The sequence below is a fragment of the Zea mays genome, chromosome 10 (assembly GCF_902167145.1).
Source record: "Zea mays cultivar B73 chromosome 10, Zm-B73-REFERENCE-NAM-5.0, whole genome shotgun sequence".
NCBI lineage: Eukaryota > Viridiplantae > Streptophyta > Magnoliopsida > Poales > Poaceae > Zea > Zea mays.
The window spans coordinates 78,703,915-78,719,413 of record NC_050105.1 but is presented as its reverse complement, the minus strand read 5'-3'; the positions used below and the strand labels follow the sequence as shown (position 1 = coordinate 78,719,413).

Here is a 15,499-nt window from a genome sequence, read left to right as displayed (position 1 = left end):
AATGGAAACATATGAGCAAGATGTTTGGCCATCTCAGCAACCACCAAGGCCAGCTGCAGCTTATAGACATACCTATAAGATGCCCTCCGCTTGCAACAGTAACAATAGTGCATCTGAAGACCAAAACAAGAACATCACTGCACCTTTTTAAAGGGATAAAAACACTAAACAGAGCACACAAGTAATGAAGGGTAAATAGGACCAAACCAACAGAGAAAGCTATAGCTTCTCAGCTTCCGAATAGGCAAATCAATACGTACACCTGGATTAATTAGACCATAGTCACACAAACTTTGTATTGCCTCTCACAAAAAGGGAACGATATCCATAAACAAGAAAATAATAAGATCAGTTTTCAAAGTGTCATAACACAACCAGCACTTTCAAAACCGCACCAGAAAACTGGCCGCCTTCCTTTGCATTACAGCACTCGGTCACCGCCTGTGTTCTAAGTCTTCTGTCCAAAGGCAATGAAAACTCATCAGTAGAAATTGCCAAAATACCCCGACAATTTCATAATAATCATGTCACATTAAGTAACCATAGTTGCCTTATAAAAGAGTATCAGACAAAATAAAAGGCTGGAGACAGCAAGAGCATCAGAAGTAGCAATCCATCAGCGGCTTTGAAGTGTGCAAACCATTATAAGCTGCAATAAAAATCAGAAAGTTGTCAGTAATAATAACATGCATAAGAGCAAACATAGCATAGAACAGACTAGTGCCATGCAAAATATAAGACAGAAATGAGAAAAGCATCAGTTTGTTATGACTATGACAAGTGTTCCCAGAGAGATCAGCTTGAAGTAACAGAAGGAACTAATTTGTATACTGCGCCCACACACATACCTCCTAAAAAAATACTCGGCCACTTTGTTATCTACTCTGCAACTCAAATAACAGAATATTTTCCAGTTTGAGCAGATCCAGGAAGATTTAGAGCCTGGTTTGCACAATCCTCAAGGACACGTTTTAATTCTGCTTTCGCCTTCTTCACAGAAGACTCTGTCGGGCCCTCGATAAACAGGTAAAGCTTGCGCTCATTTGCACCAACAATTTTTCCTTGAGGAATATATGTTCCCCTCGTAGTGATAGCAGCACCAGTCCAGTCCTGAATAGGGGCCAGTGTCTCTTTGTGAGTGATTCTCCAACGGGCATTCTGTGGGAAATCATTAATCTCAAGTTCAGCCTCATAGTGTTCTGGAACTGCATGGGCCTGTATCCTTGCCAGATTTTGTTGCAAGTTCATTGCAGCCTGAAGTGCCCGAGCAGTGGCCTCATCATTTTGTTGGTTTGATGCTGTGAGTAAAGGAATCAAGGGGGCTGTTGCAGATCCTGGTATTTGCTGATTTGCATTATTAGCAGCCTTGTTTGCAACCAAAGCAGCAGCTGCATGAGCATTGGCAATAGCTTGTGCTGCCAGATCACCTCCTGCCTTACGCACTCCCCCTTCATCATCAGAATCTGAATCTGACTTGTCCTCCTCATATCCATATTCCCTTGCCTGAGCCTTCTTCGCGGTCTTCCGTGCTTCATCCTCTTCCTCGTTAAACTTAAAACCACTACCACCATAGCCTGTGCCATGGGCCTGCTCAGTTCCCTGTTTCACCTTAGCCATAAATCTATCAGCCAGGGCTTTTAGGTCCTGTGGAACAGCCTGCTCAGAGAGCTCCAGAGCCTTAACAAGGTCTGTTGCATAGCGCTCATCCTCATCAGAAATAAAAGTAACGGCAAAGCCCTTTCTACCAGCACGACCTGTTCTACCAACACGATGAACATAGTCCTCATAATGGTTAGGGACATCATAATTGACAACCAGTTCAAGTTCTTTAACATCTAATCCTCTAGCAGCAACACTAGTAGCAATCAGCAAGCTGCACACGTTGCTCTTGAAATCAGCAATAGTTGATTCGCGGTCAGTCTGATCTTTGCCACCATGAAGGGACAGACATGGATACCCATGCTGGAACAAGTCTTTGAGTAGAGAATCACACTTATCTTGTGAGTGAACAAAAACAAGGATTTTCCCCTTAACATACCATTCACCAAGCAACTCTAATAGCCTGAAGAACCTCTCGGTGTCTGGTCGGACCTCAACCAGTTGTGTGATATCTTTGTTCACGACACTCCTCCCACCCACCTGAATTTCAACAGGCTTGGTAAGCACCTTGCGTGCCAGTATCTCCACCTGCCGTGGAAATGTGGCAGAGAAAAGTACTGTCTGCCGATCTGGCCGGGTATTCTGAACTATACGAGTAATCTGAGGCTCAAAACCCATGTCAAACATTCTATCAGCTTCATCCATCACCAAGAAAGTCACTCTGCGAAGGTTAGTTATTTTTCCACTGCTAGTGCAAAGGATATCGATCATCCTTCCCGGTGTACAAACAACAATTTCGGCACCCCTCTTCAATTCGCTGATCTGCTGTGCAACTCCCGAACCACCATAGATTGCAACACAGTTGATGCCAAGCACCTTAGAGAACTTCTTGATGTCTGAATGTATCTGGACCACAAGCTCTCTAGTAGGAGCCATAATAAGCCCAATAGGGCCATCTCCAGGGACAACAGGGGGCTGATCTTTAACATGCCTCAGCATTGGGAGGACAAATGCTAGAGTCTTGCCAGATCCAGTTTTTGCGATGCCTATACAATCACGACCACTCATTATGATCGGCAAAGCCTGTGTCTGTATAGGCATCGGTTTCTCAAAACCAAGCTTCTTGATGGTATCAAGGAGTTTGCTTGTCAGCCCACTCTGCACCCATGTCTTTATTGGCTTGGGCACATCTTTCCCATGCACCTTGAGCTCCAAGTGCTTCCGGTAGTCTACCACTTCCTCGGATGTCATCTTGGTGATGTCCTTCACCTCAATATAGAAATTCTTCCGGAACGGTTGGTAGTCAATCTTCGAATGGTCAACGATCGCCAACTTCTCAGCCTTCGTCTTCTTGACACGCTTTATGAATTCCTCATCATCCTCATCATCCTCTCCAGCCCCATCATCATCAGCATCATCGTAGTCCGAGTCTGAATCATCCCCTTGCATAATTCTCCCCGTAGCTTTCCTTGACCCTTTCTTATCCCCATTACTAATGACATCCTTTGAGCTCTTACCATTCTTGCCATCTGCACCTGCAGCAGGGGCTGTATCCATTGCTACTGCAGCACTCTCCAGCTTGGCAACCTCTGGCAGCACCATGGAATTCATGAAGGCATCGAGCGGATCAATTTCGTCCTCCTCCATCTCAGCACCACCGTTGGCATCACCATTTCCACTGGGCAAACCCACGTCCATGTCACCAGCACCACCATTCCCCTCAGCCTTCTTGCCGTCCTCCTTGTCCTCTTCCTCGTCAGACTCCTCGCCATCCAAGGTCCACTTCTTCCCCGCTTTGGCGCCATCAGCCTCGGCCGCCACAGCAGCAGAAGCGCCACTGGCAACACTGCCGTCCTGCTGCTGCTGCTCGCGGCGCTTCTCCTGCCACTCCTTGACGCGCCGGCGCCGGCGCTCCATCTCGTCGTCGAGGCGCTGCTGCTCGGCCTCCATGTCCTCCTCCTTCTTCCGCTGGCGCCGGCGCTCAGCCTCCTCGGCGTCCACCTCCTCCTCTTCCCGGGATGCAGGCTCCGGCTCCGGCTCTGGGTCCCGGTGGTGGTGGTGCGAGGACCGGCGGCGCCGCTTGCGGTCCCGGTCGTCGTCCTCCTCTCCATCCGCATCCCCGCGCCGCCTGGAACTCTCCCGCTCCTCGCGGTCCCTCTCCTCGCGCCGCCGCGCCCGCTCCTTCTCTTTCTCCTTCTCCTTCTCCCTGTCCCGCTCCTCCCGCTCCTCCCGCTCCCGTGCCTTCCGCTCCTCCCGCTCCCGTGCTTTACGCTCCTCCCGCTCCCTCTCCTTCCGCTCCTCTCGATCCCGGTCCTTGTCCCGGTGATGGCGGTCCCGGTCCCGGTCGCCATCGTCGCGGTGGTGCCGCGAGGAGCGCTCGCGGTCCCGGTCCTTGTCGCGATGGTGGCGAGACGAGGAGCGGTCACGGTCCTTGTCCTTATCGCGGTGATGGTGCTTGGAGGTGGAGCGCTCGTCGTCACCGGAGCCCATGGCGGCAGCAGCGGCCGGCGGCGAGCGGATGGTTCGGGATGGCGCAAACCCTAGACCGGGATGTGGTGGTGGGGAGGGGGACTCTCTTTTTCCGTGCTGCGATTTTTTTTCTTCCAGAGTTGAGAATTTCTCAGCGACAAATATTGCGTGATTGTATCGTGAAAGCTCGGAGTGGGTTTCGTGAAGGTCTTGGGTGCTGCTTTATTACTCTTTTGCTAGTTTGGAATTCTATTTTCACGAGCGATTTATATTTTTCTAAGGAAGAATAAAGTAATTTTCTTTGAAAATGGATATTTCTATATTTACAATTATTTGAAATTTCAAAACAATACCCCAAAACTGCTATATTACAAAATGATTATTTGTCGCCCCTCCACTGAACGGCAGACATCCAATTATATTTATTCCATAAAAATCCTTAGAAGGGTACCTCCCACTATACTCATGTTTGCTGTCATAAAATAGGGTTTTTCACATAGAAGTTCTTAGAAGGGTACCTACCATCCGGTGGAGGGAAGGCAGAGCAATCGAGCCTACGACGTAATGATTTACACCACTCCATGCTAACTAGCCTATTGTTACAATTTTATATAAAGAATATACTAGTCACTCTATTTAATACTCTCTTCATTTTTTTCATTTGCCGTGTTTTAATTCAAAATAAAATAATAGACGATAAATATTTGAGAATGTACCTTGAGGGTCTGTCCCACCGAACTACAAATCCCTTCAGTGACCAAACAATTCAGAAAATTTATAATTAGGTCCCTGTCACCCAACGGAGAGGCGGCAGACATCCATTTTTATAATATTTCAGTTTTGATGCATCATTTTGAATTTTTGAATGTTTTAAATGTAAAAATGAAAAAAGGTACCTCCCCGTCAAGAAGAGAGGCGTTTGACGTGCATTCAATTGTACGCGGTGTGCTACTTAGGCCATTTTTTGTTGGTGGATGTGATTGGGCCGGGTTGTTATTTTGGTTCGAGATCGCTTTGTGAAAGGCTGTCAAATGGCCGAATCAAGCGCTGAAGCCCAATTGGCTTTGTTGGAGGCCTTTGTGCCTAGCCAGCTCCCCTGGTGCAACGGCTAGTTCTTTCAAAAGGCCCCGCAATAATAATTTGTTTACAAGCAGCTGAAATACAACACTCAGATTTCAGGATGCATGAGAAAGGATTTACTTGACCAAATTTTGCCCAAAAACGCCGTTCACTGAATTCAGAAACCAGGTTGCAATCTTGGGCCTACGAGCTATGATGCCTAAAAGAAACGACAAGGCTAAAACAGTCCACATGAAAGACAAAGTGACTCCTAGAGTCCTAGTCCTAGCTAGGAGATGCTACCTCTTCATTGTAATCCACAGAGCTAGGTAATTTTTCATGAAAAAATAGTTATTGTTAGAAATGACAATGAGTTTGGCAAAGCAATGGCTATATGTTTGTGTTTAGAATTTCTAGGATCTACCTTTTTAAAGGGAAATGTGCCCTTGGGCAATTTCAATGATGTTTTGGTGATTAAGTGCCAACATGATTAATTAAGTTCTTATGTGCCAAGTAAAGTGAGAAGTGCAAATCAAAGAAAAAGGTACGTTTTTAGACTTAGTACATTATTTTGAGTACTGATGTGTTTTGTCTAAGTACTAAAAACAGTGAGAAAAGAATTGGAAAAAGAGTTGGCTATGTGCAGCAAACTCCAGCTCGGCTTGGCACACCGGAGTGTCTGGTGGTGGTGCGCCAGGCTGGTCCACGTGAACTCGCCGCTCTCGGGACTCGACGGCGGCGTACGGCTAAAATTCACCGGACCGTCCGGTGGTGCACCGGACTATCCGGTGAGTCATCCACGACGAACTCGCCGCCCTCGGGAAAAGCAAAGGGGCGACATGGCTATAATTCACCGGACTGTCCGGTGAGCCAACGGTCGTCAGCGTCAACGGTCGGCCGCGCAATCTTCGCACGACACGTGGACTGCTCCAATGGTCGGCTGGTGCACCGGACAGTGTCCGGTGCGCCAATCAGCCCACATGAGCAACGGTCGGATATGTCAAATCAGGAAGGAGATCGCACATCGGACCGTCTACAGGACCTGTCTCGCACTCGACATAAGGCAAGGATAACCTTTCAAGTTGGTCTTCAACGGCTCCTACCTGCCTTGGGGCTATAAAAGGGACCCCTAGGCGCATGGAGGAGTCATCCAAGCAATCACTAAGCATCCTAAGACTCCAAGGTTCCAATTTCACGCATTCGATTCTTTGTGATAGTGATTTGAGCTTCATTTGAGTTGTGAACTCCGTGCGTTGTGTTTCGAGCTCAAGTCGTGACTTGTGTGCGTGGTTATGCTGCGTATTTGAGTCTTGTGTGTGTGTTGCTCTTCCCAACCTTACTCTTGTGCGTTCTTTGTGATCAATATTGTAAGGGTGAGAGGCTCCAACTTGTGGAGATTCCTCGCAAACGGGAAAAAGACTATAAGGAAGAAAGTTGTGGTATTCAAGTTGATCATTGGATCACTTGAAAGGGGTTGAGTGCAACCCTCGTCCATTGGGACGCCACAACGTGGAAGTAGGCAAGTGTTACTTGGCCGAACCATGGGATAAAAATCGCGTGTCTCTTGTGATTGCTTTCTCTGTGATTGTTTTGTCCACAAGAACTCGTCTCTCAACCACTTAGTCGTACTAACACTTTAAATTAAGTTTTTGTGGCTATTAGTGTTTGAATTTACAGGATCACCTATTCACCCCCCTCTAGGTGCTCTCAATTGGTATCAGAGCCGTACTCTTCACGTAAGGGACTAATCGCCCGAAGAGATGGATCCTAAGGGAAAGGGGATGGTGGTCAACGACAAGAAGAAGGAGTCCATCTTCAACGAGCCAAGAGATGACAAGCCCACTGACTCTGGCTCGAGTCACAAGAAGAAGGACGGGAAGAAGAAGAGGCGCATCAAGAAGATCATCTGCTACGACAGCGATGCATCTTCTTCTTCACCAAGAGACAATGACGATGACGATTCTTTGTCAAAGAAAAAGATGGTTAATCAAAACTATTCTTTTGATTATTCCCACATGTCGTACAATTCAAATGCGCATCTACTTTCAATTCCCCTTGGAAAACCTCTACACTTTGATGGAGAGGACTTTTCGTTTTGGAGTCATAAAATGTGTAGTCATTTATTCTCTCTCCATCCTAGCATATGGGAAATTGTAGAAAATGGGATGCACTTTGACAACACTGATAATCCTGTGATTATTAATGAGCAAATCCATAAAAATGCCCAAGCTACTACTGTGTTGTTAGCATCTCTTTGCAGGGACGAGTACAATAAGGTGAGTGGCTTGGACAATGCCAAGCAAATCTGGGACACCCTCAAGATATCTCATAAGGGAAACGACGCCACCATTATCACCAAAATGGAGTTGGTGGAAGACGAGCTGGGAAGATTTGCGATGGTCAGGGGAGAGGAGCCAACACAAACCTACAACAGGCTCAAGACCCTGGTCACCAAAATTAGAAGCTATGGAAGCACAAGATAGACGGACCACGACGTCGTCCGACTCATGCTCAGGTCCTTTACAGTTATTGACCCCCATCTTGTGAATCTTATCCGTGAAAATCCTAGGTACACAAAGATGACGCCCGAGGAGATACTCGGAAAATTTGTGAGCGGGCGCATGATGGTTAAGGAGGCAAGGTATGTAGATGACGCCTTAAACGGCCCTCTGCCCATCTACGAGCCGCAACCCGTTGCGCTCAAGGCAACTAACAGCAAGGAGGCACTACCAAGCAAGGTAGCTCAAGTGGAGGCTGTCGGCCTCAACGAAGATGAGATGGTGCTTATCATCAAGCGCTTCAAGACCGCACTTAAAGGACGCAAGGAGTACCCCAACAAGAACAAAACAAAGGGAAAGTGCTCCTGCTTCAAATGTGGTAAGACTAGTCACTTTATTACAAATTGTCCCGATAATGATAGTGACCAGGGACAAGAAAAGAGCGGGAAGAAGGAAAAAAGAAGAGCTACAAGAAGGCAAAGGGCGAGGCGCACCTTGGAAAGGAATGGGACTCAGGCTGCTCCTCTTCTGACTCCGACGATGAAGGACTCGCTGCCTCGGCCTTCAACAAGTCTTCTCTCTTCCCCAACGAACGCCATACATGTCTTATGGCCAAGGAAAAGAAGGTACATGTTCGAGATACCCCTAAGTACACTACTTCTAGCGATGATAATTTTCCAATGATGAAGTAGATTACTCTAGTTTATTTAAAGGTTTAGATAGAGCTAAAGTAGAGAAAATTAATGAATTAATTGATGCTCTAAATGAAAAGGATAGACTTTTAGAAAAGCAAGAAGATATTTTGTATGAATAACATGATAAATTTGTTAGTGTTCAAAAATCTCTTGCTTTAGAAATTAAAAGAAATGAAATGCTATCCTCTGAGTTGTCTGCATGCCATGAATCTGTCTCTAGTTTAAAGAATTTAAATGATGAATTAAATGTTAAGCTAGAGGAGGCAAATGCAACTAGATCTTATGTAGAACATGTAGTTATTTGCAATAGATGCAAGGACTTTGATGTTAATGCTTGTGATGAACATCTTATTGCTATTACTAAATTGAATGATGAAGTGGCAAATCTTAATGCTCAACTTAAGACTTGCAAAAATGATTTTGATAAATTAAAGTTTGCTAGGGATGCCTACACTGTTGGTAAACACCCCTCAATTAAGGATGGACTTGGTTTTCGAAGGGAAACCAAGAACTTAACAAGCCAAAAGGCTCCCATTCTCACCAGGGAGAAAGGGAAGGCCCCTATGGCCAGTAGTACTCAAAGGATCATGCTTTCATTTATAATAGGAAAATTGCTAGTCATTCCAATTAAAATAGGAGTTATGATCATGATGCTTTTGATTCACATGCTATGTTTGCCTCTAGTTCTACTTTTGTTCACGGTAGAAGTAGGCCTAGGAGAAATCATGTTGTGCATCATGTGCTTAGGAAAGTGTGTAATGAATCTACTACTGTTTTCCATGCTTGCAACACTTCTTTTGTTCTTTCATGTAAGAATGCAAAAGTAGTGGCTAGGAAAGTGGGATCCAAATGCAAGGGACACAAAACCTGCATATGGGTTCCAAAAACTATTGTGACTAACCTTGTAGGACCCAACAAGAGGAATGGGACTCAGGCTGCTCCTCTTCCGACTCCGACGATGAAGGACTCGCTGCCTCGGTCTTCAACAAGTCTTCTCTCTTCCCCAACGAACGCCATACATGTCTTATGGCCAAGGAAAAGAAGGTACATGTTCGAGATACCCCTAAGTACACTACTTCTAGCGATGATAATTCTTCCGATGATGAAGTAGATTACTCTAGTTTATTTAAAGGTTTATATAGAGCCAAAGTAGAGAAAATTAATGAATTAATTGATGCTCTAAATGAAAAGGATAGACTTTTAGAAAAGCAAGAGGATATTTTGTATGAAGTACATGATAAATTTGTTAGTGTTCAAAAATCTCTTGCTCTAGAAATTAAAAGAAATGAAATGCTATCCTCTGAGTTGTCCGCATGCCATGAATCTGTCTCTAGTTTAAAGAATTTAAATGATGAATTAAATGCTAAGCTAGAGGAGGCAAATGCAACTAGATCTTGTGTAGAACATGTAGTTATTTGCAATAGATGCAAGGACTTTGATGTTAATGCTTGTGATGAACATCTTATTGCTATTACTAAATTGAATGATGAAGTGGCAAGTCTTAATGCTCAACTTAAGACTTGCAAAAATGATTTTGATAAATTAAAGTTTGCTAGGGATGCCTGCACTGTTGGTAGACACCCCTCAATTAAGGATGGACTTGGTTTTCAAAGGGAAACCAAGAACTTAACAAGCCAAAAGGCTCCCATTCTCACCAGGGAGAAAGGGAAGGCCCCTATGGCTAGTAGTACTCAAAGGAATCATGCTTTCATTTATAGTAGGAAAATTTCTAGTCATTCCAATTATAATAGGAGTTATGATCATGATGCTTTTGATTCACATGCTATGTTTGCCTCTAGTTCTACTTTTGTTCACGGTAGAAGTAGGCCTAGGAGAAATCATGTTGTGCATCATGTTCCTAGGAAAGTGTGTAATGAATCTACTACTGTTTTTCATGCTTGCAACACTTCTTTTGTTCTTTCATGTAAGAATGCAAAAGTAGTGGCTAGGAAAGTGGGATCCAAATGCAAGGGAGACAAAACCTACATATGGGTTCCAAAAACTATTGTGACTAACCTTGTAAAACCCAACAAGAGTTGGGTATCTAAAACCCAAGCTTAAATTCCTTGCAGGTTTATGCATCCGGGGGCTCAAGCTGGATTATCGACAGCGGATGCACAAACCACATGACGGGGGAGAAGAAGATGTTCACCTACTATGTCAAGAACAAGGATTCCTAGGATACGATTATCTTTGGAGATGGGAATCAATGCAAGGTCAAGGGTTTGGGAAAGATAGCCATCACCAACGAGCACTCCATATCAAATGTATTTCTAGAGTCGCTTGGTTACAACCTTCTGTCTGTAAGTCAATTGTGTCACATGGGTTACAATTGTCTTTTTACAAATGTTGATGTATCTGTCTTTAGAAGGAGTGATGGTTCACTAGCTTTTAAGGGTGTATTAGACGACAAACTCTACTTAGTTGATTTTTCGAAAGAGGAGGCCGATCTAGATGCATGCTTAATAGCTAACACTAGTATGGGCTGGCTGTGGCATCACCGTCTAGCACATGTTAGGATGAAGAACCTTCATAAACTTCTAAAGGGAGAACATGTGTTAGGACTAACCAATGTTTGTTTCGAGAAAGATAGACCTTGTGTAGCTTGTCAGGCAGGGAAACAGGTGGGAAGCACTCATCATAGCAAGAATGTGATGACAACATCAAGACCACTGGAGCTTCTTCACATGGACCTCTTCAGACTCGTTGTCTACCTTAGCATCGGGGGAAGTAAGTATGGTCTTGTAATTGTTGATGATTTTTCCCGCTTCACTTGGGTGTTCTTTTTGCAGGATAAATCAGAAACCCAAGGGACCCTAAAGCGCTTTCTAAGGAGGGCTCAAAACGAATTTGAGCTCAAGGTGAAAAAGATAAGAAACGACAACGGGACCGAGTTCAAGAATCTGCAAGTGGAGGAGTATCTTGAGGAAGAAGGCATCAAGCACGAGTTCTCCGCTCCCTACACACCACAGCAAAACGGTGTGGTAGAGAGGAAGAACAGGACGCTTATCAACATGGCGAGAACGATGCTTGGAGAATTCAAGACGCCCAAGCGGTTTTGTTCGGAAGCTGTGAACACAACTTCCATGCCATAAACCGACTCTACCTACATCGCCTTCTCAAGAAGACCTCGTATGAACTCCTTACCGGTAACAAACCCAACGTTTCTTACTTTCATGTATTTGGGAGCAAATGTTACATTCTGGTGAAGAAAGGTAGACATTCTAAGTTTGCTTCCAAGGCAGTAGAAGGGATTTTACTAGGGTATGACTCAAATACAAAGGCGTATAGAGTCTTCAACAAATCATCGGGTTTAGTTGAAGTCTCTAGCGACGTTGTATTTGATGAGACTAATGGCTCTCCAAGAGAGCAAGTTGATCATGATGACATAGATGAAGATGATGTTCCGACAGCCGCAATACGCACGATGGCGATAGGTGATGTGCGACCACAGGAACAACAAGAGCAAGATCAGCCATCTTCCTCCACAATGGTGCATCCTCCAACTCAAGACGGTGAACAGGTACCTCAAGAAGAGGGACAAGATCAAGGGGGAGCACAGGAAGAACAAGTGCTGGAGGAAGAAGCACCATAGGTCCCTCCAACTCAAGTCCGAACGACGATCCAAAGAAATCACCCCGTCGATCAGATTCTGGGTGACATAATCAAGGGAGTAACAACTCGCTCACGTTTAGTTAATTTTTGCGAGCATTACTCGTTTGTCTCTTCTATTGAGTCTTTCAGGGTAGAAGAGGCCTTGCAGGATCCGGACTGGGTGTTGGCCATACAGGAAGAGCTCAACAACTTCATGAGGAATGAAGTTTGGAGCCTGGTGCCACGCCCAAATCAAAATGTTGTGGGAACCAAGTGGGTGTTCCGCAACAAGCAAGACAAGCACGGGGTGGTGACAAGAAACAAGGCTCGACTTGTGGCAAAAGGTTATGCCCAAGTCGCAGGTTTGGATTTTGAGGAGACTTTTGCTCCTATGGATAGGCTAGAGTCTATGCGAATTTTATTAGCCTATGCCACTCACCACTCTTTCAGGTTGTTTCAAATGGACGTAAAGAGCGCTTTCCTCAACGGGCCAATAAAGGAGGAGGTATACGTGGAACAACCCCCTGGCTTTGAGGATGACAGGTACCCCGACCATGTGTTCAAGCTCTCTAAGGCGCTCTATGGACTTAAGCAAGCCCCAGGAGCATGGTATGAATGCCTTAGAGATTTCTTAATTGTTAATGCTTTCAAGGTTGGGAAAGTCGATCCCACTCTTTTTACTAAGACTTGTGATGGTGATCTTTTTGTGTGCCAAATTTATGTCGATGACATAATATTTGGTTCTACTAATCAAAAGTCTTGTGAGGAGTTTAGCAGGGTGATGACACAAAAGTTCCAGATGTCGATGATGGGCGAGTTGACCTACTTCCTTGGGTTCCAAGTGAAGCAACTCAAGGACGACACCTTCCTCTCCCAAACGAAGTACACTCAAGATCTTCTCAAGAGGTTTGGGATGAAGGACGCCAAGCCCGCGAAGACACCGATGAGAACCGACGGGCATGTCGACCTCAAGAAAGGAGGTAAGTCCATTGATCAAAAGGCATACCTGATACACCCAGCCCAGGTGGGGTTGGCCGAGGCCCAACAAATTAGGGTTGCCCGGAGCCCAACAGTTCATTAAGCACACCCAACTCAGGGAAAGGCCCAATCGCCCCAAAAGACTAGTCCAATGGGGGAAGGGTGGCTCTCCCTTTTAAAGTGGCTTCCTCCTCCCAAGTTAAGCGAGGTGGGATAATTCTGAGGCTCACACGGTCGTCGTCCAACTACAATTGGGCAACTAGACCAATTGCGTCTTTGCCAATGGGTAATAGTGGAGGATGTCCTCATCATTCCCACCTTTAAAATGGGCCCTAGCTCTGATACCAGATGATACACCCAGCCCAGGTGGGGTTGGCCGAGGCCCAACAAATTAGGGTTGCCCGGAGCCCAACAGTTCATTAAGCACACCCAACTCAGGGAAAGGCCCAATCGCCCCAAAAGACTAGTCCAATGGGGGAAGGGTGGCTCTCCCTTTTAAAGTGGCTTCCTCCTCCCAAGTTAAGCGAGGTGGGATAATTCTGAGGCTCACACGGTTGTCGTCCGACTACAATTGGGCCAACTGGACCAATTGCGTCTTTGCCAACGGGTAATAGTGGAGGATGTCCTCATCAATACCGGTCTATGATAGGGTCATTACTTTATTTATGTGCTAGTAGACCGGACATTATGCTAAGTGTATGCATGTGTGCTAGATATCAATCTGACCCCAAGGAATGTCACCTTGTGGCCGTTAAGCGAATTCTTAGATATTTAGTTTCTACGCCTTGCTTCGGGATCTGGTATCTAAAGGGGTCTACCTTTGACTTGATTGGATACTCAGACTCCGATTATGCCGGGTGCAAGGTAGATAGGAAGAGCACATCAGGGACGTGCCAATTTCTAGGAAGGTCCCTGGTGTCATGGAGTTCGAAGAAACAAACATCCATTGCCCTATCCACCGCTGAGGCCGAGTATGTTGCCGCAAGACAGTGTTGCGCGCAACTACTTTGGATGAGGCAAACCCTCTGGGACTTTGGCTACAATCTGAGCAAAGTCCCACTCCTATGTGACAATGTGTGAATCATCTAGGCCCCTTTGGTGATGTTTTGGTAATTCATGACAACTGCTTGTGGGCTAACGATTCTTGGAGAAATAAGAATGCAGGGTTGGACCACATAGAACAGGAAATATTGGAGAATCATAAGCTTTGGTTGTGGATCAAATGAAGGCAAAGGTATAATTTAAGTTTCGTTTTTGCCGGTCTTGAGGAGTTTAGAGAAGATACTTGACCGGATTAGTAGGCTAGATAGCCGTACTATTAAGAGGGGTCAATGACTTTGATCTGTGTAAAACTTAGTGCCTCATAGAGCATCAAGTAGTTGCATTTGCATGAGGACTAACAACGCTTCAAATTTCTTGAGTTAAAATTTCTTTTAAAAGCGAGTTTGAAAAATGCAAAGTCTTGGATGCGCGGACCGTCCGCGATCCACCAGAGGGGTCCGAAGTCTGACCACTTTGGAAGCCATCTTGTTCCTTTGCACTGCGGACCGTCCGGGCCTTAGGGCCGGACCGTCCGCAGTCATGACCAGAGAAGGCTGGTTTCGGGCCAGTCCCTGAATTACAGCACGGACCGTTCGGCTGTGCTGGGCGGACAGTCCGCAAGTGTCAAATATGTTTTGGACAGGGACTGTGTGATTTTGTAGATTTGTACTACGGACTGTCCGGGGGACTAGTCCGGACAGTACTGTCTCAGGTCTCGGACCGTCCGGCCTTATAGGCGGACGGTCCGCCCGTGTTAACAATTCTTGGTCCGAAGTCCAGGTGCTTCTTGCTGTCAGGTCGCGGACGGTCCGGCCTTCATGGGCGGACGGTCCGGACCCAACTTTTCTGACAACTCTGACAGATTTCAAACGGGAATTATAGCCGTTATATGTACGGCAGACCGTCCGGCCCTAGGGCGCGGACCGTCCGCGTGTGCGCAGAACTGGTGCTTTTTGCACATAACGGTTGGAATTTGGTGGGGGGCTATAAATAGAAGGGTAGCTCGTGTGAGAGAGCTCTCTTGGCCATTCCTTGCACACATTGAGCTCATTTGTGATCCTCCAACTCACTCTCTCACACTCTTTGCTTGAGATTGCATTCTAGTGAGAGATTGAGGGTTCCTAGTGCATTTGCATCCTTCGGTGATTCTTGAGGCACTAGGTGGTACACCGAGCAAGCGTCATCGGCTTGTTACTCTTGGAGGTTGCCGCCTCCTAGACGGCTCGGGTGATCGTCTCCGTCGAGCTCTCCAAGAAGATTGTGGAGAAGCCGTGGTGTTGATTGTGAGGGGTTCGCGCCTACCTCACCGGAGCGACAAAGGTGACATTAGTGGAATCGAGGTATTGAGTGATTTCTTGTCCACTTGGCTCAAAGATCAAGCCGTGTCTTGATAGAGGAGCAAGTGAGAGCTTGAAGTCCACCTCAACGTGGATTAGGGATGATCGGCAAATCACCGATACCACGGGATAAAATTCGGTGTCTCTACTTTCTTGCATTACTTATTGCCTTGCAAGTGATTAGTGTTTTGCATATTGTTCCTCAAGTATTCAATCAACATAGTTGATT

General features: G+C 45.9%; 1 protein-coding gene across 1 annotated transcript; it reads right to left on the bottom strand.

Annotated features, from left to right (window-relative positions):
• Positions 1–212: 212 nt before the first annotated feature.
• Positions 213–2,046, bottom strand: LOC100381523 (uncharacterized). Its single transcript, NM_001174353.1, has 2 exons — positions 849–2,046; positions 213–649 (listed from the first exon to the last, which is right to left on the bottom strand). The coding sequence occupies exon 1, from the start codon at positions 1,615–1,617 to the stop codon at positions 892–894; it is 726 nt and encodes a 241-aa protein (NP_001167824.1). The 5' UTR covers positions 1,618–2,046; the 3' UTR covers positions 213–649; positions 849–891.
• Between the last annotated feature and the right edge of the window lie 13,453 nt (positions 2,047–15,499).